This window comes from Chiloscyllium plagiosum, chromosome 3 (assembly GCF_004010195.1).
Source record: "Chiloscyllium plagiosum isolate BGI_BamShark_2017 chromosome 3, ASM401019v2, whole genome shotgun sequence".
Taxonomy (NCBI): domain Eukaryota; kingdom Metazoa; phylum Chordata; class Chondrichthyes; order Orectolobiformes; family Hemiscylliidae; genus Chiloscyllium; species Chiloscyllium plagiosum.
Window position 1 is genome coordinate 132884813 of NC_057712.1, and position 26144 is coordinate 132910956.

Consider the following 26144-nt stretch of genomic DNA (forward strand, 5'->3'; position numbering starts at 1 on the left):
TGATGAAGGGCTTTTGCCCGAAACGTCGATTTTGCCTGTCCTCGGATGCTGCCTGAATTGCTGTGCTCTTCCAGCACCACTGATCCAGAATCTGGTTTCCAGCATCTGCAGTCATTGTTTTTACCTAGGAGAAATTGTACGACCACCCAAGAGGAAAAGGAAGCGTACATAAGGTCCAGGCACTAAGAACAGAACCGTCCCTGGAGGAACATCGGGAGAGTAGGACCAGCCTTAAACATCTTATTCTTATATAAGAAGCAAGCAGGAAACTAGAGAAAGGATTGGTCCACTAAAGGACAATGAAGGAAGGCTGTGTGTTGAACCTGAGAGAATGGGTGAGATTCTGAATGATTACTTTGCATCAGTGTTCACTGAGGAGAGGAACTTGATGAATCTTGAGATTAGAGATAGAAGTTTGATTAGCCCTTGTCACGTTGGCATAAGTAGGGAAGATGTGTTGGGTAGGCTGGAGGTTATTAAGGTGGACAAATCCCCGGGACTGGATGGGATCTATCCCAGGTTGCTGAGGGAGGCAAGAGAGGAAATGCCTGGGGCCCTGACAGATATCTTTAAATATACCTGTATTTAAGCATCCTTAAATATACCTGTATTTAAGCAGAACTGTAGTAGGGATAGTCCGGGTAACTACAGACCAGTGAGCCTGACATCAGTGTGGAAAGTTGCTGGAGAGAGCACTGAGGGATAGAATCTATTTATATTTAGAAAAGAATGGGCTTATCAGTGATAGGCAACATGGTTTTGTGCAGGGGAGATCGTGCCTTACCAACTTAATAGCGTTCTTTGAGGAAGTGACCAAGTTGATAGATGAAGGAAGGGTTATTGGTGGACTTTAGTAAGGCATTTGATAAGGTTCCTGATGGTAGACTAACGGAGAAAGTGAAGTCACATGGTGTGTAAGGTGTTCTAACTAGGTGGATAAAGAACTGGTTGAGCAACAGGAGACAGAGAGTAGTAGTTGAAGGGAGTTTCTCAAAATGGAGAAAGGTGACCACTGGTGTTCCACAGGGGTCAGTGCTGGGACCACTATTGTTTGTAATATACATAAAAGATCTGGAAGAAGACATTGTTGGTATGATCAGCAATTTGCAGATGACACGAAGATTGGTGGAGTAGCAGAAAGAATAAGGGACTGTCAAAGAATACAGGAGATATAGATAGACTGGAGAGTTGAGCAGAAAAGTGGCAGATGGATTTCAATCCAGGCAAATTGAGTTGATGCATTTAGGCAAGACTAATTCTAGAGCGAATTATACAATGAACGGAAGAGCCTTGGGAAAAGTTGATGGGCAGAGAGATCTGGGAGTGCAGGTCCATTGTATCCTGAACGTTGCTGCACAGGTGGATAGAGTGGTCAAGAAGGCATATAGTATATTTGCCTTCATTGGACGGGATGTTGAGTATAAGAGCTGGCAAGTCATGTTAAAATTGTACAAGACATTGGTTCAGCTGCATTTAGAATACTGTGTACAGTTCTGGTCACCACATCACCAAAAGGATATGAATGCTTTGGAGAGGGTGCAGAGAAGATTTACAAGGATGTTGCCTGATATGGAAGGCGCTAGCTGTGAAGAAAGGTTGAGTAGGTTAGGATTATTTTCATTAGAAAAAAGGAGTTTGAGGGGGGACCTGATTGATAAAATCATGAAGGATATAGACAAGCTCTTTCCCAGGGTGAAGGATTCATTAACGAGAGTCACGCTTTCAAGGTGAGAAGTAGAAAGTTTAAGGGGGATACACGTGGCAAGTACTTCACACAGAGGGTGGTGGGCATCTGGAACACTTTGCCAGCAGAGGTAGTAGAGGCAGGCATGGTAGATTCATTTAAGATGTGTCTGGACAGATGCATGAGTAGGTGGGGAGGAGAGGGATACAGATGCTTACGAATTGGGCGACAGGTTTAGACAGTAGATTTGGATTGGCTCAGGCTTGGAGGGCCAAAGGGCCTGTTCCTGGGCTGTAAATTTTCTTTGTTCTTTGTTCTTGAACAGATATCCACCACCACCCTGTCTCTTAGCAAATATTGGATCCAACATTCTAGGTTACCCTGGATCCCACAAGCTTTTAACCTCTTTTTCATGTGGAACATGTTCAACCCCTTCCCTAGGTACCTTCCCATGTAATTGCAGGACGTACAACATCTGCCCCTTCACCTCCTTGCTCATCATCCCAGGGCCTAAACAGTCTTTCCTGTGAAGCAGCATTTCACCCATACTTCCTCCAACCTGATCTATTGAAATTGATATACCCAATGTGGCCTACTCTACATTGGAGAAACTAAAATGCAGACTGGGTGACTGTTTTGCAGAACATCTCCAGTCCATGCTCAAACATGACCCTAACCTTCCCATAGCCAGTCTTTTTAACACAGTGTCCTGCTCGCATCTTGACTTGTCTGTCCTCGACATGCTGCAATGCTCCAGGGTATCACAGCACAAACTGAAGGAACAACATCTCGTCTGAAGATTAGGCACTTTACAACCATCTGGACTTAATATTGGGTTCAACAGCTTCAGATTATGAACAGATTCTCTTTCTTTCATTTTTACTTGTTGCATTCTTTGTCACCAGAGAATGTACTCTCTGTCCTCTCTCACCTCCCCAGCCCATTGGGACTGTCTCCTCTTTCTATTTTGGCAGTTAGACATTGTTCTGCCATTTCCACATTCTGGTCACTTAATCTGCACTATCAGCACCCTTCCTCCCCCAGCACTCAACACTCACCATTCCCATTGCATAAATGCAGTCCCCTCCACATGTTAGCACTGATGAAGAGTCATGTAGACTCAAAACGTTAGCTTGTTCACTCTCCACGGATGCTGCACGACCCATTGTGATTTCCAGCAATTTTTGTTTTTCGTACAGATTCCACCATCGGCAGTAATTTGCTCCTACAAACCTTGTCAAAAGCCTTGCTGAAATCCATTTGAGCTATGTGGGTGGCACAGTGGCTTAGTGGTTAGCACTACAGCCTCACACTGCCAGGGACCTGCCTTCATTCCAGCTTCGGGCGACTGCCGACGAGGAGTTTGCACAGTCTCCTTGTGTCTACGTGAGTTTCCTCCCACAATTCAAAGATGTACAGGTTAGGTGTATCGGCCATGCTAAATTGCCTGTAGTGTTCGGCACATTAGTCAGGGAAAATGTAGAGAAGGAAGGGAATGGGTCTGGGTGGATTACTCTTCTTAGGGCTGGTGTGAACTTGCTGGGCCAAATGGCCTGTTTCCACACTGTAGGGATTCGAAGTAAATTCTTATGGGCAGCAAAGTGGCTCAGTGGTTGGCACTGCTACCTCACTGCGCCAGGGACGCAGACTCGATTCCAGTCTTGGGTAACTGTCTGTGTGGAATTTGCACATTTGCCCTATGTCAGTATGGGTTTGCTCCGGTTTCCTCCCACAATCCAAAGATGTGCAGGTTAGGTGAATTGGCCATGCTAAATTGTCCATAGTGTTAGGTGAATTGGTCAGAGGGAAATGGGATTGGGTGGGTTGGTGTGGACTTTTTGGGTCAAAGGACCTCTTTCCACATTGCAGGGAATCTAATCTATATCAACTGCATATCCTCATCTCTACATTTTGCCACCTCCTCAAAAAATTCCAGAAGATGTTAGGCATGTCCTTCATCTGACAGAGCCATCTTGGCTATTCTGATCAAACTGTTACCCTGTTAATGGAGATTAATACTCCACTTCCAAATTTTCCCCAACAGTTTCCCTCCTGCTAATGTGAGACTCTCAGGTCTGTAATTCCTTGGTTTACCTCTACCACCTTTCTTGAAAGGTAGAATCACATTAACTGTCCTCCTGCTCTCTGGCACCTCCCCTTTAGCCAGAAAGAAATTAAAAATTGGGTCAGGGCTCCAGTGGTTTCCTTCCACGCCTCTCATTGCGAATCATTCAGACCTCAGGATGTTTCTACTTTTAAGCACACTGAATTCTCCAGTACCTCCTCACTCTCTGTCAATCTGCTCAAGAACCTCTCGGCCCCTCTTCCTGAATTCTGTACCGACCTCTTCTCCCAAGTGAAGTAATCATTTAACACTCTACCAATGTCCTCTGATTCCATAGATTGATTTCCCCCTTGGTCCCTAAAGAGCCCTATACTTTCTCTGGTTGTTCCCTTCCTCCTAATATACACATAGCATATCCTGGGATTCTTAATCTTGTCCTCCAGTGTCTTTTTTTTCATTTTTTCACAGCTAATTATTTTCTTCAGTTCCCAGTGCACATTCCATACTCCACTGGTGCCCGAGTTGATTTGTTCCCTTTGTACCAGTTATACACTTTGCTTTTCCTTTTTACCCAATTCTGAATATTCATCCTCATCCAGGGATCTATAGGCTAGTTGCTCCTTTATTTCACTCTAAAGGAAATATGTTGGGCCTGTAATCTGCCCAGTTCCTTTTCTAATCCTTCCCATTGTTCTGCTGTAGATTTACCCCCAAGTAGTTATTCTCAGTCGACTTTGACCAGATCTTGCCTTATTTTAATAAAATCTGCTTTGCCACAATTGAAAACCCTATTTCTCAGACCACCTTTTGCCTTTTCCATAACAGACTCATGACAAATGGGCAATTAAGTCTTCATGCAGAGTGCATGCTCTGAAGTAAAGGGGTTAATTGCAAGCAAAGCTGTTTTTAAATAGACAGCTAACCCCGAAAGTAACAAGGAACATGGGAGCTACTTCTGAAAAGAAAGCAATCTGCAGACTTTAGATCTCCAGAAATATAACCAATATTGAGAATGAAAGAATCTATTGAATCGTCAATAATGTCACATCACAAACATGAAAGAGTGAAAATTGTATAAGAATCCAACCCAGAACAAGTCAGGAGCAGCACTCAGAAGAACATCATTGCACAAGGATTGAACTCTGGACAGTTCCAGAGACAGACAAACATAGAATCCCTCCAGTGTGGAAACAGGCCATTTTGCCCAACAAGTCCACACCAACCCTTCGAAGAGTATCCCACCCATTCCCCTGCCCAATTACTCTACATTTCATTGGACTAAAGCCCCTAACCTACACATCCCTGAACACTATGGTCAATTTAACATGGCCAGTTCACCTAACCTGCACATCTTTGGACTGTGGGAGGAAACCAGAGCACCCAGAGGAAACCCACGCAGACACGGGAAAATGTGCAAACTCCACACAGACTGTGTGGCAGTGTGGTAGCTCAGTGGTTAGCACTGCTGCCTCACAGTGACAGGGGCCTAGGTTTGATTCCAGCCTTGGATGACTGCCTGAGTGCAGTTTGCACATTCTCCCTGTGTCTGTGTGGGTTTCCTCTAGGTGCTCCAGTTTCCTCCCACAGTCGAAAGATGTGCAGGTCAGGTGAATAGGCCATTCTAAATTGCCCAGTGTTCAGGGATGTCTAGGTTAAGGGCATTAATCAGGGGAAATGCACAGTAGAGGAATGGATCTTGGTGGAATACTCTTCGGGGAGTCGGTATGGACTTGTTGGGCCAAATGGCCTGTTTCGACACTGTAGTGAATCTATACAATTCCATCATTACAATGGTGAAATTCTGGCCAGATTCAATCATTTACTGGGTTTAAATTGGTGTGTGGAGTTTAACTTGCTTAACTGAGGGGTCTTATTTTGGTAGATACATGCAGTAAAGATTAAAGTCATTGTTTCAGCACTTGATTGTTTGTGAGATTTCTTAAGAACTATTCTAATTAGATGTAACTTGTGTCAATGCACCTGCCACAATTGACATCTCTGGTTGGGCTTTAAAGTGACTTTATATTGCTCTGAAGTTGTACCTATCAGCCTTGTATTCTTAGAAATCCTGCTGGAGCCTAAATTAAGAGGGTAGTTGCCTGACATGAGAGCCAAGAATTCAAGTGGTTAGATGAGGATAAAGGCAATACATTTTCAGATTGAATTGGAACATTTAAATCATTTCTATTGAATTTGACTTTAGAACTTAGCTTTGAAATAATTGCAGACAATCAATCTGAATGGGAGAACTTGGTTAAGGAATATCGAAATAAGAAATTGAAGAAATGGGTAGAGCCTTGGGATGCTTGTGATGTTACTAGTTCAGAGGCACTGTATCAATTGTTAGAGTAAGGCAGGAAGTCTGCAGGAAAGTGTGCACGTAAAGAAAATGTCTTTTTGCAGAAACTTAGTATGTGAAGCATACTTTAAAGCAGAGAATGCTGAAATAATTGAGTTGAAGTCAGAAAATGCAGAGCTAAAACAGAAACTTAATACCTGAGAGTTTGTCAGTCAGGAAAGGACTGTTTAACTCTGTTAACAGAGTTAAAGGAAAAGGTTAAATCCCTTGAGATTGCCAAACGGGAGAAGATAGTTTATCTCTGAAATGATCAAAGTCAATTTGAATCAATAAACAGAAATGCTGAAAAGGCCCAGTGACTTTGGAGTTCTAATCCAGGATTCTCTCAAAATAAACTTGTAGGTTGAGTCAGTAGTTTCAGGAGTCAGATAGTAAGACTCTGGAACTGGTAAGTAAATGTAAAATTAAAATGTTGCATCAAGCATTGTTTGAGCAACAAGTGCAGAATGCTGATCATTCTAAATACCAAGAAGAAATTGATGCCTTGAAGTCACAGCTATTGAACCAGAAAGAGTTTCTCTTGCTTCGGGACCCATATGGAGATTAAGGGACAGAAGGAGTAATTCTGATTTGGGACTGATTGAGGGTGAAGCTGTGTGTTATTCAGCTTAGGGCAGGAAAAATGATTATAATCCTGACCCCAGAGCCTCTCTGCTATATTCAGATAAAGGTTTCCTGTATCCACCTGCACCAGTCTGGCACAAGCGCCTGAAGTCAAGATAAAGACTTAGTGAAAATCAAAGGGGCAGAATGTGTGAATGTCATATTGCACCAAGGAAACACAAAAGCATAGGGAGATTTGGTTATAGAACAAACGTTAAGGCTTTGTATTTAAATACATGCAGCATTTTGAATAAAGTACACAAACTGACATCACAAAGTCAGGTAAGCAAATATGACTGCATAGGCATTAGATAAACATAGTTACAAGAAGATCAAAACTAAAAACTTAACATTCAGGTATATTTGACCTATTGGAAAGACAGGAGGGATAGAAAAGGTGGGGTAGCACTGTTAATAAGAGATGAAATGAAGACAGCTGTGAGAGACGATCCAGGCTTGGAGACCATTTGGGGAGGTCAAAAAACAGTAAGGGAAAGGAGACACTAGTAGAAGAAATGTACAGACCCCCAGACAGTAGCCGTCCTGTAGGAAAGGCTATACATCAACAAATAACAGCAGTATAAAGAAAAAGAGAGCAAAAATTATCAGTGACTTTAACCTTAATGTTGATTTGATTGTGCAAATTGGAAACTGTACTTGTGACAGCAATTTCAGAGAGTGCATTAGGGATAGGTTCCTGGAGCCAACCAGGGAGCAGGTTATCTTGGATAAGACCATAAGAGGAGCAGAAATTAGGCCAATCAGCCCATCGAGTCTGCTCCATGATTCAATCACGGCTGACACATTTCTCAACCCAATTCTCCTGCTTTCTCCCTGTAACCTTTTATCTCCTTGATACTCAGAAACCTATCTATCTCATTCTTAAATATACTCAATGACCTGGCTTCTACAGCATTCTGTGGCAATGAATTCCATTGATGCACCACTCTCTGGCCGAAGACATGTCTCTTTATCTCTGATCAAAAAGGTCTCCCCTTTATTCGAAGGCTATACCCTCAGGTCCGAGTCTCTCCTACCAATGGAAACATTTTCCCAACATCTACTGTGTCCAGGCCATTCAGTATTCTGTAAGTTTCAATTTGATCCACCCTCATCCTTCTAAACTCCATTGATTATAGACCCAGAGTCCTCAAACATTCCTCATATGTTAAGCTTTTTGTTTCTTGGGACCATTCTCCTGAATCTCCTCTGAACACGCTCCAGGCCAGTACATCCTTCCTGAGATATGGGGCCCAAAACTGCGTACAATACTCCAAATGTGGTCTGACCAGAGCCTTATAGAGCCTCAGAAATATGTCGCTGCTGGTATATTCAAGTCCTCTCAAAATAAATGCCATCATTGCACTTGCTGTCCTAACTGGTGACTCAACCTGCACGTTTACCTTGAGAGAATCCTAGACTAGAACTCTCAAGTCTCTTTGCACTTCAGACTTCTGAATTTTCTCCCCATTTAGAAATCAGTCCATGCTTCTATTCTTCATACCAAAGTGTATGATCTCACATTTGCCCACTCTCCTAACCTGTCCAAATCTTCTACGACCTCCTCACCTCCTCAATGCTACCTTTCCCTCTATCTATCTATGTATTTCTGCAAATTCCCTCAATTCCTTCATCTTGATCGTTAATGTAGAAGGTTAAAAGTTCTGGTCCCAATACTGAGCCTTGCAGAATACCACTTGTCATCGGCTGCCATCCTGAGAAGAACCCTTTTATCCCCACTCTCTGCTTTCAGCCAGACAGCCAATCTACTATCCATCTTAGCGCCTTGCCTCTGACACCATGGGCCCTTATCTTACTCTGTAGCAGCTTGGTGCAGCACCTTGTCAAAGACCTTATGGAAGTCCAGGTAGCATCCATTGGCTCTCCCAGATCTAACTTGTCTGTTACTTGCTCAAAGAAGTCTAGCAAATTTGTCGGGCATGACCTCCCTTTGATGAAACCACACTGACTTTGCCTTATTTTACCATGCACTTCTAAGTATTCAGAAATCTCATCCTTTACAACGATTCCAGTATCTTACCCACAACTGAGGTTCGGCTAATCGGTCTATAATTTTCTGTCTTTTGCCTTACTCCCTTTTTAAACAGGGGTGTCACGTTAATGATTGTCCAGTCCTATGGGACCCTCCCTAATTCTAATGATTCCTGAAAGATCACCACTAATGCTTTTGCTATCCCTTCGGCTATCTCCCTTAGTTCTCTGGGGTGTAGTCCATCTGGTCCAGATGATTTATCTATTTTCAAGCCATTAAGATTTTCTCGCACCTTCTCCTTGGTGATGACCACCATACTCAGCTCTGCTCACTCACTCTCTTGAAGTTTTGGGATATTACTTGTGTCTTCCATCATGAAGACTGATGCAGTTCCTCAGCCATTTCCTTGTTCCCCACTGATATCTCTCCAGCATCATTTTCCAGTGGCCCAATATCCACTTTTGCCTCTCTATGGCCCTTTATATATCTGAAGAAACCCTTGCAGTCTTCCTTTATACTACAGGCTACCTTACCCTCATATTTATTCTCCGCCCTTCCTTTTTTTGTTGTCCTCTGTTGGTCTTTGTAAGCTTCCCAATCCTCTGGTTTCCCAATGTTCTTTGCTACATTATATACTTTCTCTTTTGCTTTGATGCTATCCCTGACCTCCCTACTCAGCCGTGGTTGCCTCATCCTCCCTGTACCATGCTTCTTTTTCCTCTGGATGAATCTCTGCTGTGTCTCCTGAATTATTCCCAGAAACTCCTGCCATTGTTGTTCCACTTTCTTTCCTAGTAGGCCCCTCTCCCAGTCAATTCTACCCAGCTCCTCCCTCATGCCTCTCTGGTTGCCTTTATTCAGCTGTAATACCGTTTCATCTGATTCCACCTTCTCCCTCTCCAACTGAAGAGTAAATTCAATCATATTATGATCACTGCCTCCTTCACCTTATGATTTGGAGATGCCGGTGTTGGACTGGGGTGTACAAAGTTAAAAATCACGCAACACCAGGTTATAGTCCAACAGGTTTAATTGGAAGCACACTAGCTTTCGGAGTGATGCTCCTTCATCAGGTGATAGTGGAGGGCTCGATCGTAACACAGAATTTATAGCAAAAAATTTGCAGTGTGATGTAACTGAAATTATACATTGAAAAATTGATTGTCTGTTAAGCCTTTCATCTGTTAGAATACAGTGATAGTTTCACTTCTTTCATGTGTAAATTGCAAAACCTTTTTTTAAAAGTTTTCTGTGTGTTAGGATTGAGCCCTCCACTATCACCTGATGAAGGAGCGTCGCTCCGAAAGCTAGTGTGCTTCCAATTAAACCTGTTGGACTATAACCTGGTGTTGTGTGATTTTTAACTTTGTACATCCTTCACCTTAAGCTCCCTTATCAAGTGTGTTTCACTGCACAACACTAAATCCAGAACTGCCTGTTCCCTAGTATGCTCCACCACAAGCTGCTCCAAAAAGCCATTTCACAAATATTCCACAAATACCTTTTCTTGGAATCCACTACAAACCTGATTTTCCCAGTCCACATGCACATTGAAATCCCCCATGATCATTGTAACTTTGCCTTTCCTATACATCTTTCTTATCTCCTGGTATATCTTGCGCCCCAACCCCTGACTACTATTTGGAGACTTGTACATAACTTCAACTATGGTTTTTTACCTTTGTGATTCCTCAATTCTCCCCACATAGATCCAATATCATCTGACCTTACTTCATTTCTTACTATTGATTTAATTTATTTTCTTACAATAAGGCAACCTGTCTGCCCACCTACCTGTCTTTTCGATAAGATGTATATCCTTAAATATTCAGCTCCCATTCCTGATCCCCTTGCAGCCACGTCTCCATGATGCCCACCACATCATACATTATACCTGCCAATTTCGATCTGTGCCACAAGTTCATTTACCTTTTCCTTATACTGTGTGCATTCTGATACACCTCTTTTCCTGTATTAACTGTCCCTCTTCGCATTGTCATTCATTTGTCCAGTGTATTTGAAGTTTAATTGCTAACCTTTTCCATGCACTCTGTCCTATTTGTGTTTGTGCTGGAGATTTTAATGATGTGGAGGTGTCGATGTTGGAATTGGGTGAACAAAGTTACAATCCCATAACACCAGGTTAGAGTCCAACAGGTTTATTTGAAAGTACAAGCTTTCAGAGCACTACTCCAATAACCTATCCTGAGTTCTGCACTCTTACCTCCTCCTTTAATTCAGGTTTTCTACTTTCCCCTATAACTGAATCCGCCCCACAACCATTTTGTTTAAAGCCCTGTCTACAGCCTTAGTTACGTGATTTGCTAGGACTCTGGTCCCAGCACAGTTCAGATGAAGAACATCCCATCGGAACAGGTCTCTTCTTCCCGAGTACGGGTACCAATGTCCCATGAATTCAAACTCAATGCATTTACCTGCTTAATCTTATTGACCCTGTGCCAATTAGCCTGTAGCACAGGGAGTAATCCAGAGATTGTTATCCTTTTGGTTCTGCTTTTTTATTTAGCTCCTAGTTGTTCATACTCCCTCAGCAGAATCTCTGCCCTAACTTTATCTCTGTTATTGGTACCTATATGGACAATGACCACTAGATCTTTCCCCTCCCACTGCAGCCCAGATGAGATATCCCAAACCTGAGCACCAGGCAGGCAACACAACCTTCGGGATTCTCAACCCTGGTCACAGGGAACCTTGTCTATTGTTATGAAGATGTGGGTATACCTTTAAGAGAGTTAAAAGCAGTAGAACTACCAAACTCAGCACCAAGTGTACTCAAAAGTGGTAACAATGTAACACTGGGTTGAACAACTCAATTAGTTCGTTGCTTGGAGACAAAAACAAATTCAAATTCGGCCAATCAGTTTAAATTATATCCAAAACATTTCAAACTTCAATCAAGATAGAATTGAGTATATTGACAATCTTAAAAGCCAATATCACAATCCAATGCTCTGGAGTATAAGACCAGGGTAAATTGAACATATGGGAGGAGATCTGCCACATCCTAACAAGTAACAGACTGCTTGAAAAAATATCTCTCTTAAAAGTCCCTTTTCGATCAGTAACATGTAATGCAGAAATTCCTAACCAGGAGAAAAGAAGACACAGGAAGATCCGAAGACAAGAACCTACAGCTGCATGGTTTTGAGACAAGAAGTGTTATTTTGTAACTTTTAATTGGGAGTTTTATCGGACTAGTATTATAGAAGGCAAAGTCACGGATATGTTAGAGAAAGAAATTGTAAATCATGGTTAGTTAATTATTCTCTGTTATACTTTAAGAAATAAAGTTGTTCATTTTACTTTAAATAGTCCTTGGTCACTCGAATGTTTACAGATTACTGCGGGGCATAAATCTTTTCTGTGTTGCTGGTTTTAAATTAAGCAGGAGAGTCTACCCCATGTCATAACTCTATACTCCTAACTATACCAACCCAATTAAACTATATTTCTCTTCTCTCCCCCCCACTTGAATGGCTCCTGTACCACGGTGCTGTGGTCAGTTGGCTCATCCTCCCTGCTGTCCCATTCCTGTCCATACAGGGAGCAAGACTCTTGAACCCATTGGACATGGGACAAGGGCTGAGGCTCCTGCAACTCTATTTCCTGGATTCCTCTACCTGCCTTGCTCACCACCACACCCTCCTGTCCCTGATCACTGCTGAATTAGTTAATTCATCGAAGGGGTGTGACTGTCTCCTAAAACACAGTATCTTGGTAACTCTCCCCCTCTCTGATGTGCCATAATGTTTGAAGCTCAGAATCCAGCTCATCGACTCTGAGACAGACTTCTTCCAGACTTCTTCCAGCAACATTTACGACAGAGATAGTCACTGGGAACCATAATAGGGTCCACCAGCTCCCACATCATGCAGAAACAACACATCAGCTGACCCTCCACCCTTACTTTATTTAATGAGCTTTGAATCTTTTTCAATTTTTAACAATTTTACACCTCTGCTTATGCAAATTGTAACCAATAAATTAACAAGATTTAATTTAACACAGATTCAAATTTAGATTCAGATTTGGTAATGGGTAATGAAGAAGGTTAATAAATGGCCTCAGATTAAAAGAGCCCCTCGAAGTAGTGATCACAACATGATACACCTTAATATTCAGTTCAAGAATGAGAAACTTGGGTTGGAAACAACTGCATTTACCTTCAAAAATGGAATTACATTGAAATGAGGACAGAGTTAGCTAAAGTGAACTGAGCAGCTAGATCAGCAGGAAAGACAGTAAGGGAGCAATGCCGGATATATAAAGAGGTAATTCTGGACTCTGAGCAAAATTATATCCTAGTAAGGAGGAAAGATCAGAAGAGAGGAATAAACTAACCATGGCTATATAATGGAGTTAGAGGAGAATATTAAGTTTGAAAGAAAAGATATATAAGGATGCAAAGGTCAGGGGGTAGCCCTCAAGACTAGGATAAATTCAGAATCCAGCAAAGGAGGAGATGATAAAAAATGAGAAAATAAATTTTGAGGGCAAACTATTGAGGAATATAAATGGAATGCTAGATGACTAAAGAAATTGAAGGTTTGGTTAAGAAAAAGAAGGAAGCATATGTCAGGTAAAGACAGCAGCAATCAAGTGAATTGTTAGAAGAATATAAAGGCAAAAGGAGTACACTTAAGAGGGCAAGGCAAAAAGGGGACATGAGAGTGCTTTGGCAAATAGAGTTAAGGAGAATCCAAATGGATTTTATAAATACATTAAGGACAAAAGGGTAACTATGGAAAGAATAGGGCCCCTAAAAGATCAGCAAGGCAGCCTATGTGTGGAACTGCAGGTGATGGAGGAGATACTAAATGAGCATTTTACATCAGTGTTTACTGAGGAGAAGCATATGGATGATATAGATTGCGGGGAAATAGATGGTGACATCTTGAAAAATATCCATATTACAATTGGATGTCTTAAAATGCATAAAAATGGATGGTGGCCCCTTGCTGAGATATTTGTATCATCGATAGTCACAGGTGAGGTGCCGGAAGACTGGAAATTGGCTAACATGGTGCCACTATTTAAGAAAGGTGCTCAGGACAAGCCAGGGAACTAAGACCAGTGAGTGTGACATCAGTAGTGGGCAAGTTGTTGGAGGGAATCCTGAAGGACAGGATTTCCATGTATTTGGATGGGCAACGACTAATTAGGAATAGTCAGCATGGCTTTGTGCATGAGAACTCAAGTTGCACGAGCTTGATTGGCTTTTTTGAAGATGTAACAAAAATGATTAATGAGGGCAGAGCGGTGGACGTTGCCTATGTGGACTTCAGTAAGATGATTGATAAGGTTCTTCATGGGAGACTGGTTAGCAAGGTTAGATCACATGGAATACAGGGAGAACTAGCCACTTAGATACAGAACTGGCTCAAAGATAGAAGACAGTGCAGTGGTGAAGGGCTGCTTTTCAGAGAGGGCCTGTGACCAGTGGTGTGCCACAAACATCAGTGCTGTGTCCACTGCTTTTCATCATTTATATAAATTATTTGGATGTGAACATCGGAGGTATAGTTAGTAAGTTTGCAGATGACACCAAAATTGGAGGTGTAATGGATAGCGAAGAAGGTTACTTCAGAGTACAATGGGATCTTGATCAGATGGGCCAATGGGCCAAGACATGGCAGATGGAGTTTAATTTAGATAAATGCGAGGTGCTGCATTGTGGGACTTATACACTTAATGATAAGTTCCTGGGGAGTATTGCTGAACAAAGAGACCTTGGAGTGCAGGCTTATAGCTCCTTGAAAGTGGAGTCGCAGATAGATAGAATAGCGAAGGCGGCTTTTGGTATGCTTTCTTTTATTGGTCAGAGTACTGAGTACAGGAGTCGGGAGGTCATATTGTAGCTGTACAGGACATTGGTTAGGCCACTTTTGGAGTATTGTGTGCAATTCTGGTTTCCCTGCTATAGGAAAGATGTTGCAAAACTTGAAAGGATTCAGAAAAGATTCACAAGGATGTTGCCAGGGTTAGAGAGTTTAAGCTACAAGGAGAGGATGAATAGGGTGGGCTTATTTTCCCTTGAGTGTCAGATTTAGAACATCATGAGGGGCATTGATATGGTAAATAAACAATGCATCTTCCCCATGGTGGAGGAGTCTAAAACAATCATAGGTATAAGGTGAAAGAGGAAAGATTTAAAACAGACCTAAAGGACAACTTTTTCATGCACAGGGTAGTGTGTGTATGGAATGAGGGCTGCCAGAGGAAGTGGTGGAAGCTCGTACAATTACAATATTTAAAAGATATCTGGATGGGTTTCTGAATAGGAAGGGTTTAGAGGGATATGGGCCTAAGTGCTGAGAAATGGTTCTAGATTTATCTTGGATACTTGGTTGGCATGGATGCGTTGGACCGAAGAGTCTATTTTCCATGTTGTGCTCTATGACTCTCAGGCTCTATGAGCTTCTTTAAATATATAAAAAGAAAGAGAGAGATCAAAGTGAACATAGGCCCTTTAGAAAATGAATCTGGGGGGATGGGTATGGGGAACAAGGAAAGGATGGAAGTATGAAACAGATATTTTGTATTCTTCTTTGTGGTGGAACCTACTTTGAATATTCCATTCATACGACAGTCTAGAGGGGAGGGAACTCTCATAATGATGCCATCACCATCATTAGAGAAGTTGTATTAAACAAACTAATGGGAATAAAGGCAAATATGCCCCCTGGCCTTGATGGTTTGCAACCTAGGATCCTAAAAGAGTTTGATACACAGATAGTGGATGCATTGTTTGTAATTTTCCAATAATCCTTGGATTCTGGACATGTACCGGAAGATTGGTAAATTGCAAATGTGATCCCCCAATTCAAAAAGGGATGGAGGCAACTATGGGCCCATTAGCTAAACATTTATTGTTGGAGATGTATTGGAATCAATTGTTAAGGAAGCAATGGCAGAACATTTGGAAAATCATAATCTCATCAAGCAGAGTCAACATGGCTTCATGGAAAGAAAATTGTGTCTGACTAATTTGAGCTTTTTCAAAGAAGTCTCAACCAGAGTGAATAGAGGGGAACCAGTAAATGTGTTGCATTTAGACTTTTAGAAGATGTTTGACAATATACCTCATAAAAGGTTAAGTCATAAATTAAAAGCCTAGGGTGCTGGAGGTAGTTTATTGGATGGATTGGGAATTAACTAATAGGCAGGAAGTCACAAGTGGAGAAAGGGGTTCTTTTTCAGGTTGATGGCCTGTTACCAGTGGGTTTCCTCAGTGATCAGTGATCAGACCACAATTGTTTATAATATATATTAATGACTTGGAGGAAGGAAACAAATTTACTGTTGCCAAATTTGCAGACGACACAAAAATAGCTGGAGAGATGAGTTGTGAGAGGGATTGAAACAGCTAACAGAGACATATTGATAGGTTAAGTAAGGAGGCAAAAAGTTAGCAAATGGAGTAAAATGTGGAAAATATTCATTTTGGAAGGGAGAACAAAAGAACAGAATATTATTAAATAGATGAAAGCATCAATGCAAAGCAATTTGGGGATACTTGTGCATGTACAGGTGCTGGAAATGTGTTGCTGGAAAAGCGCAGCAGGTCAGGCAGCATCCAGGGAACAGGAGAATCGACGTTTCGGGCATAAGCCCTTCTTCAGGAATCAAGAAGGGCTTATGCCCTTTCTCCTCCTGGATGCTGCCTGACCTGCTGCGCTTTTCCAGCAACACAGTTCCAGCTCTGATCTCCAGCATCTGCAGACCTCACTTTCTCCCCATGTACAGGTGCAACAAGGAAGGTTAATGGAATGTTGGTCCTTATTTCAAGGAGGGTGGGGTAGTGAAATAGGGGGCTCTTACTGCAACTGTATAAGGTGCTCGTGAGACCACATCTGGAATACTGTGAGCAATTTTAGTTCTTTTAGAAGGGATTGACTTATGAGCAAAAGTTAAATAGGTTGGACTGTACTTATTGGAATTTAGAAGAAAGAGCGGTGATCTTATTGAAACATGCAGAATCTTAAGGGGCTTGTCAGGGCAAATGCTAAGAGTATGCTTCCCTTCGTGGGACAGTCTCGGAAAAGAGACATAGACTCAGAATAAAGGGACATTAATTTAAGACTGAGATGTGGAGGAATTTCTTTTCTGGGAGAGTATTTATGAGTATTTGGAACTCCCTGCCCCAGACAACTGTGGGAGCCGGGTCCTAATATGTAATGTCTAAATAGATAGATTTTTGGTCACTAGGGCAATTGAGGCTTTGGAGAAAGGGCCGGAAAGTGGATGTCAGGAGTGTCAGATCAGCTATGATTCTGGTCTTAAGGAAACTACTTATATCTTTCTTCAACATAGCCACATTAACAAATGGTTGGGTTGGGCCTTCAATAAATTGTGAGTTGCAACTGTAGATAAGAGAGTTACACTGACCTCGCTCATGATGATAGTCCCCTCTATAGCCAACTTTAAGTCATTCAGACAGTTCCGGAGCATCGTAATAACCTTCTGCATTCGATCAATTTCTTGGCGCAGAAAAATGTTCATGGAATTCAATATTCCCATTTTTATGAGGCGACCTTTCACCTGTCAAAATGTATGGATTCTTTTTACTTTTTAAAAAACCTAAAGCCATTACAATCTTTATATACAGCCATGCAGAAACAGGCTGTGGAAATGTTCTTTTCACAGCAGCAAAGTCCTCACTTTCTCCTTGCAGTTTCAAAGTAAAGTTGAATGATGCACTAAACTGGTCTCAAATTTTAGAATTTATGGGCAGAGTGCAGGGAAACATCAATTGTCTGGAAATTTATGGATGCCTGAATGTGAAGGACCTGATTAATTTAGTGGCAGGTTTCAGTATATTTGTCTTTAGTTCCCCAACTAACAGTTAGTCAATAGGCAGTCTGAGCAAAATATCAGGGTGAAGGTGTTCAACTGGAATCTCTTGGTGATCATCCAGGCCAAATGGAAAAGAAGAAGCTACTTTCCTTGAGAGTCAGATAACCTTCCAAACAGATGTTACAAAGGCATTGTGAACAGATTACTGTCACAATCAATGCCATCAGAGTAACACTGAGAAGCTGGATGCAGAACCATGGACAGGTTCACTGAGTTCATCCAAGTGGTTACGGTTAGAGAATGCATATTGTCATAAAGCTGGTCCCTTTTTCCTAAAGGCTGTGACCTTGATGTTTTTCAGAGGGGCCATAAATAGACCGGGCTCTGATTGGACTGGTTTGGTACATAGATTAAAGGGTATTGAGAGATTTTTTTTGTTTTTATGTAAACAATGAGACTTCAGGCCAAGGTGGTCATGTTTCAGAAGTGATCTGTATAATGGAAGGGGACTGGTCAGCTCTCTAGCTGAGCAGTTCAGCCCAGAACTAGTTGGGAGTTCAGCAGTGGACTGTGTGAACAGACTGTCTCTCTTTCTGCCCTTCTAACTTCAACCTGTAAGCACCTGTTCCTTTTTTAAACTGTGTTTTAAGGGGGGCTTGCTTATAGGGACGGTTGTGTATATTCCGAACAGCATAATTAAATCTAGTTTGCATAGATGGAATTCTGTCGGGGTTCTTCATTCTGTTCTTTGTGTTTCATTGTGTAATTTTGTGAATAAATTTTTATCTGTTTTAAAGCCTGGTGGTCAACCTCGCTAACTTACTCTGGGTAATTTTCACTGTACACTTACCAAAACAAATTGCAAAGTTATGGTTTGGGCTGCCTGCTCAAGAATGTTTTGAGTGGTCTGGCCTCATCCATAACAATATTCACGTACCATATCTTTATGGAAGAATGACTAGCCTCACATACTCCCCACTCTATCTTTCATTCAGCTACCAGCTGACAGTCAATCATAGGTTATACTCAATATTCATTACCTCCAAGTATTCTTACAAATGTAGCACAGCTGTAAACCTCATAGACATATGTGACCGCTTGTATATAGTACATTGTCAGCTATTCAACTGTGACTAAACCAGCGCTCAAACATTCCCTTTCTTTTGTGGCATAAATTGGCACATAATCAGAAATAACAATGCCTGACCCTTACGTGTCTTTCAACCCATGGAATTAATAATGCTGACTGTCAATGGATAAGCCACAAATGAAGTGTGCCCACAGTAGAACTTAATCCACAGGGAATGAGGACGTATTTCCATCTTTTCATCCTACATTGTTTGCTGAATTATGAACTGCAGATGGTGCAAACATTCAGCCATTTCCTCACCAGAACTATACAATTGTGATTTTCTCTTTTCAGACTCTGCTGAACTGATGTGGAAGAATGCAGGTGTGAGAGAATAAAATAGAATAAAAAGGAAGACACAAAAAAGAAAAGGAATATCACCATTCAATGTCACACTCACAAGAAGACTAACATGAGGACTTCAATAGAGCAGAGTACAACAAAAGGCTGATGGATATACCCAAAAAATTATACAACCACAGAATTGTCAGAGTGCAGGAAGCGGCAATTCAGTTCATTGTGTCTGCACTGTTGTTTTTTGAGAGAGTAGCTGACCTACTGTCATTTGTGATTACAAACATTTTGTTGTTTGTAATTTAAAAATATGTAAGCCAGCAATCTCTTAAAGTGGTAACATCCAAAGAACAGAAATATTCATGGGGCATTGCTAGGTTTGAGTGTTTTCTCTGTTCCAAAAAACAAAGTTGCTGTCAATATTGTCCAGAACAAGGATGGGAATTGTTACAAAGTTTCAATAATTCACTCAGAATACATCAAAGTTAACTGAACTGTCAGTTTGACAAAGAAGTGAGAGAAGAAAGTTGCCACCTTGGGTTCCTAGGCCTAGTCCATCTGATCCGGGTCATTTATCCACTTTCAGACCTTCCACCTTCCCCAGCACCTTCTCCCGAGTGATAACTACTTCACTCACTCTGCCCTGACTCAGTTGAAGTTCACTTGAAAAACTCCTGCAATCGTCTTTTATATTAGTAGCTAGCTTATTCTCATATTTCATCTTCTCCTCCCTTATTGCTTTGATAGTTATCCTCTGCTGGTTTTTAAAAGCATCCAATCCTCTGGCTTCTCATTGGTCACCACATTTTATACTTTTGCTTTTCTGCTGTCCCTGACTTCCCTTGTCAACTGGGGTTGCCTCATCCTCCCATTGGTGCACTTCTTCTTCCATGAGATGAATTTCTCCAGTGCCTTCTGAATTATGCCCAGAAACTCCTGCCTTTGCTGCTCCTCCACCTTCCCTGCTAGGTTCCCCTTCCAATCAAAAGTGACCAGCTCCTCCCTCATGTTTTTGTAATTACCTTGCTTAATTGTAATACCATTACATCTGATTCCAGCTTCTTCCTGTCAAACCACAGAGTGAATTCTATCATAGTATGGTCACTGTTCCCGAGGAGTTTCTTCAATGTAGGCTCCATAATCAAATCTGCTTCATTACACATCAGAAAATCCAGAATTGCCTGTTCCCTAGCCGCCTTTTCTTCAAGAAAAATTGTTCTAAATTCTCTAAATAATCTTCAAAATTTTAGTTCTTTATCAGAATCTTTTTGCACTTTCTCTAATGCCTTAACTTCCTTCACAAAACTGGACATAATACTCTGTCTGAGGCCGAAATAGTACCTGCGTAAAAGCTGAAAGAACTGGGGATGGTGTAAATCAGAAACAGAAACAATAATTGCTGGAAAAGCTCAGCACGTCCAGCAGCAGCTGTGGAGAGAAATCAGAGTTAACGTTTTGCATCCCTTCCTTAGGTCAGTTCTGAGAAAGGGTCATTCGACCTGAACCATTAATTCTGATTTCTCTCCACAGATTCTGCTTGACCTACTGAGCTTTTCCAGCATTTTCTGTTATATACTAAGTTCAACTCTTTACCCTTGTACCTATTGCTCCAATTCACAAAAATCCAGGATACATTTTATTATTCACTCCAAGAACATGGATGCTGCTAGCTAGGCCAGTGTTTATTTGCTATCACAAGCTTCACATAGAACAGTTAAGAGTCAACCACATTGCTGTGAATTTAAAATCATGTGTTGGCTGGAACAAGTAAGGATGGCAAATTTCCTTCCTTAAAAGACATTGGTGAATCAATTCGGCTTTTCTAATAAGCAGCAATGATTATACTAGAATTTTATTTAATTCAGATTCTAATTTAATTCTACTTTCACTGTCTGCCACAGCGGGATTCAAACACATCCTCAGAATATTCCTGAAGAAGGGCTTATGCCCGAAACGTCGATTCTCCTGTTCCCTGGATGCTGCCTGACCTGCTGCGCTTTTCCAGCAACACATTTCCAGCTCTGACCTCCAGCATCTGCAGACCTCACTTTCTCCTCAGAATATTAAGCCAAGGTTTTGGATGACAAGTCCAGTGATATTGCCACTACACTGCACTGTACATTTTAAGAGCCTGTCAACCTGTCCTGTCATGTTCACTGATCTATGCACACAGACACCAGGTGCCTCTGCTCCTGCAGCCTCTTCAGAATTGCATCCTTTAGTTTATATTGTCTACTTGCGTATTTCCTAACAAAACAAATCACTTCACATTTCTCAGCATTGACTTTCATCTGTTAGTTTTCTGCACATTTTACCAACTTGTCAATGCGCTTTGAAGTTCTATTCCTCATGCTTCAAACTTTAATTTTATTACAAACATTGACATTATGCCTTGTATGCCAAGGTCTTGGTCTACAAGTAGAGATTTTAAAATGTACAACTTGAGTATTGCTAAAATTGCTTACAGTAATCGAGTCAGTCATAAGAATAGCAACGTAAAGGGGACCAGCATACTATACAGTATAAGAGTGTAGGAAACAGTGGGGTCTGCAGATGCTGGAGACCAGAGTTGAGAGTGTGTTGCCGTAAAAGCACAGGAGGTCAGGCAGCATCTGAGGAACAGGAAAATCAATGTTTCAGGCCAGAACCCTTCATCAGGAATGTGGCTGGGAGCCTCGAGGGTAGAGAGATAAATGGGAGGGGGCTGGGGCTGGGGAGAAGATGACTGAGAGAGCAATAGCTGGATGGAGGTGGGGGTAAAGGTGATAAGTTGGAGAGAAGGGTGGAACGGATAGGTGGAAAGGAAGATTGACAGGTTTTCTGATGAAGGGCTCCAGCCTGAAACATTGATTTTCCTGCTTCTCGGATGCTGCCTGACCTGCTGTGCTTTTCCAGCAACACAGTCTCAACAGTATGAGAGTGTACTGATTGGTTTGCAATTGGACTGTGATTAGTGGAACATTGCCATGTAAAATATTAATCCATGGAACATTCAGAACACTCAGGACACTGTGAGCTCAACTGACAATCAAGGAAAGGGATATCATTTGATTGCTCCATTTCAAAGGTGAATTTGAATGCAGTTGCTTAAAAGGTGTAAGGATTTTTTTTAACATGCAGTTACAGATTGAAATGCAGCAAACACATCATCTACATATCAGAAGTGTACAACTGGACAACATTTGGTTAATAATTCTGAGTGTAGTAAAGGTAGTGCTGACAAGTTATTTGAGATTGTCAGTAAGGCAATTTGGCACATTTGCCTGCCCTGAAAGCTACATATAACATTACACATTGTTCTGTTTTGCAGGCAGATAGAACTTGTACACATTTTTCACCTGTTTCAACTTAACAAAATAGGTGACAGTCAATCTGTTTCATTCCTTCGATGAATACCTCAAATCAAATTGTCTGATTTAAATTTCAACATAACTTAGCTATTAACTGTCAGTCATAATCTAACTGGTGCCTTCTCCATGGCAATGTCTCTACCGATCAAAGGAAGACTTGCGAACCAAACTCTTCTCATCAAGTACAAAAAATTGGTCCCCTTTACATTGATATTCTTGTGAATGTCTAGATAAGTGTCATGCAAAATACTTCAAGAAAACATCTTTTTTCTAAACTTGAGGCATTTCTAAATTGCTCCTGGACTTGAATCCTGACAGACAATTGAAAGGCTGATGTTGGAGTGTGAAGAGTGTGGTGCTGGAAAGACACAGCTGGTCAGGCAGCATCTGAGGAGAGTCAACGTTTCGAGCATAAGGTCTTCATCAGGAATCAGCTTGCTCTGCCCCACCGAACTTAGAGCCATAGAGTCATAGAGATGTACAGCACAGAAACAGACTCTTCGGTCCAACCCGTCCATGCTGACAACATATCCCAACCCAATCTGGTCCCACCTGCCAGCACCTGGCCAATATCCCTCCAGACCCTTCCTATTCAGATACCCATCCAGATGCTTTTTAAATGTTGCAATTGTACCAGCTCCACCACTTCCTCTGACAATTCATTCCACACACATACCACCCTCTGCATGAAAACATTGCCCCTTAGGTCTCTTTTATATGTTTCCCCTCTCACCCTAAACCTATACCCTCTAGTTCTGGACTCCCACACCCCAGGGAAAAGAATTTGTCGATTCCCCCCATGATTTTATAAACATCTGTAAGGTCACCCTCAGCCTCCGACACGCCAGGGAAAACAGCCCTAGCCTATTCAACCTCTCCCTATAGCTCAAATCCTCCAACTCTGGCAACATCCTTATAAATCTTTTCTGAACCCTTTCAAGTTTCACAACATCTTTCCAAAAGAAAGGAGACCAGAACTGCACGCAATATTCCAACAGTGGCCTAACCAACGCAGAAAGGAGACCAGAACTGCACACAATATTCCAAAAGTGGCATAACCAACGACCTGTACAGCCGCAACATGACCTCCCAACTCCTGTACTCAATACTCTGACCAATAAAGGAAAGCATACCAAACGCCGCCTTCACTATCCTATCTACCTGTGACTCCACTTTCAAGGTCTCTTTATTCAGCAACACTCCCTAGGACCTTACCTTTAAGTGTGTAGGTCCTGCTAAGGTTTCCTTTCCCAAAATGCAGCACCTCACATTTATCTAAATTAAACTCCTTCTGCTACTTCTCAGCCCATTGGCCCATCTGATCAAGATCCCGTTGTACTGTAAGGTAACCTTCTTCGCTGTCCATTACACTTCCAATTTTGGTGTCATCAGCAAACTTACTAACTATACCTCTTATGCTCGCATCCAAATCTTTTATATAAATGATGAAAAGAAGTGGACCCAGCACTGATCCTTGTGGCACTCCACTGGTCACAGGCCTCTAGTCTGAAAAACAACCCTCCACCACCACCTTCTGTCTTTTACCTTTGAGCCATTTCTGTATCCAAATGGTTCATTCTCCCTGTATTCCATGAGATCTAACCTTGTTCTCCAGTCTCCCATGGAAACCTTGTCGAACGCCTTACTGAAGTGCATATACATCACATCTACTGCTCTGCCCTCATCAATCCTCTTTGTTACTTCTTCAAGAAACTCAATCAAGTTTGTGAGACATAATTTCTTATGCATAAAGCCATGTTGACTATCCCTAATCAGTCCTTGCCTTTCCAAACACATGTACATCCTGTCCCTCAGGACTCTTGCCCACCACCGTAAAGAAAATCCCTTGGAAACTTTTATATTCATTTATGGGATGGAGACATAGCTAACTTGAATTTTTTTTTCCCTTATTCTTCATTCCGGTGAATAAGTGGTGGTGAGCTGCCTTCTTGAAGTGTTGCAGTCATTCATGCATTGGAACACCCATAGAGTTATTAGGAAGGGAGGTCCAGGATTTTGAATTAGAGACAGTGAGAGTGTAGTGATATAATTCAAAGTCAGGATGGTCTCTATTTTACAGGATTAATTGCAGGTATTGCTGTGGGGGAGCACCCAGAGAAAACTGACACAGACACAGGGAGAATGTGTAAACTCCACACAGACTTGGATGGCAACTTGCAGGTGGTGGTATCCCCATGCATCTGCTTCCCTTGCCCTTTAAGATGGAACTGATGATGGTTTTGGTAGCTTCTGTTTCAGGCTCTTTGGTGAATTTCTGCAATGCATCTTGTAAATGGCTGTTGCTGACCATCGGTGATGGAGTGGCTAAATGTTAATGGACGTGGAGCTCATTAAAAGGGCTGCTTTATCTTAGAACGCGTTAAGCATCTAGAGTGTTGTTGGTGCTGCACTTATCCAGGCAAGTGGGGAGTACTCCTTCACACTCCTGAATTGTGCCTTGTAGATGGTGGACAGGCTTTAGGGAATCAGGAGATGAGTTACACAATGTAGTATTCCTCGCCTCTGACCTGCTCTTGCTGCCACAGTATTTGTGGTGAACCAGTTCAGTTTTTGGTCAGTGGAAATTGCCAGTATGTTGAGATTGGGGGACTCAGTGATGTTCATATCATTGAATGTCAAGGGGACAGTGATTTAGATTGCCTCTTATCAGAGATGGTCAATGTCTGGCATTTGTGTAGTGTGAATGTTATTTGTGAACTTTCAGCCCAAGCCTAGATATTGTCTTGCTGCATTTGGACCTGGATGCCTTCAGTATCGAAGGAGTTGAGAATGGTATTAACACTCCACTTTGGGCTGTGCTTGATGCTATTCCTAACATGGCCTTCTGTCTTCTTCATTGAACTCTTTTCCTGGCCTAATGGCCATGGTAGAGTAGGATATATTCTAAATTGTGAGTTTATGGATTGTGATTGAATGTAATCTGCTGCTGCTGATGGTACACAGTGTCTCATAGATGTCCAATTTTCAGTTTCCAGGTCTGGTTTTGTGAACTACTGACATAGTTTTGCTTATACAATCATAGAATCATACAGCACAGAAACAGACCCTTCGGTCCAACTAGTCTATGCCAAACTAAACTAGTCCCACCTACAATCTCATCAAAGTGATCCTTCATTTTTTATTTGCAATTTCTACCCGTATATTTTCAGTGGATGATTTTTCAGAAATATCTTCCCTCGGTACAGCAGTAATGTTTTCCTTTATCACCACTTACCGCACACCCACCTCCTTTCCTGACTCCTTTTCATCCCTCCTATAGCATCTAAAATCCAGAACATTGAGATGCTAGTCTTGTCCATCTCTCAGCCAAGTTTCTGAAATAGCTATACTGTCCCAATCCCCTGTTCTTAAACATGCCCTGAATTTATCAGCCTTACTTCTGAGACCCCTTGCACTGAAATAAATGCAATTTAATTCTCCAGAGTTACTACATACTTTGATGTCTTGTTTTTTTTTTCCTAACTGATATGCTCTCCTCACATTCAGAAGCTTCCTCATCAATCCTTCCATTTACCCTGTTACCTAGAACTCCTCCACTCCCCAGCAAATCTCCCTGACAAAATATTGGTCCCATTCCAGTTCAAGTTAGACACATCCTTTCTGAACAAGTCTTTTCTATCCCAAAAGACATTCTAATTGTACAAAAACCTGAAGCCCTGAACAATACACCAGCTCTTCAGCCATCGTTTATCCTTTTGTTCCTTCCCTTGTTTGAGTTTGGCACTGAGAGTAAACCAGAAATTACTACTTTTAAGATTCCATTTTTTATTCTTCTACCTAAACTCTTAAATATATTGTGTACTTCTTTAATATTTTCTCTAAAAAGGTT

General features: G+C 41.6%; 1 protein-coding gene across 1 annotated transcript in view; it reads right to left on the reverse strand.

Annotated features, from left to right (window-relative positions):
* Positions 1 to 26144, reverse strand: part of LOC122540182 (dynein axonemal heavy chain 8-like) — a 1320893-nt gene that overhangs the window by 34556 nt on the left and 1260193 nt on the right. The window contains exon 90 of the mRNA XM_043675532.1: positions 17114 to 17266. Coding sequence (XP_043531467.1) covers positions 17114 to 17266 — 153 coding nt within the window. The remainder of the gene's footprint in view (positions 1 to 17113; positions 17267 to 26144) is intronic.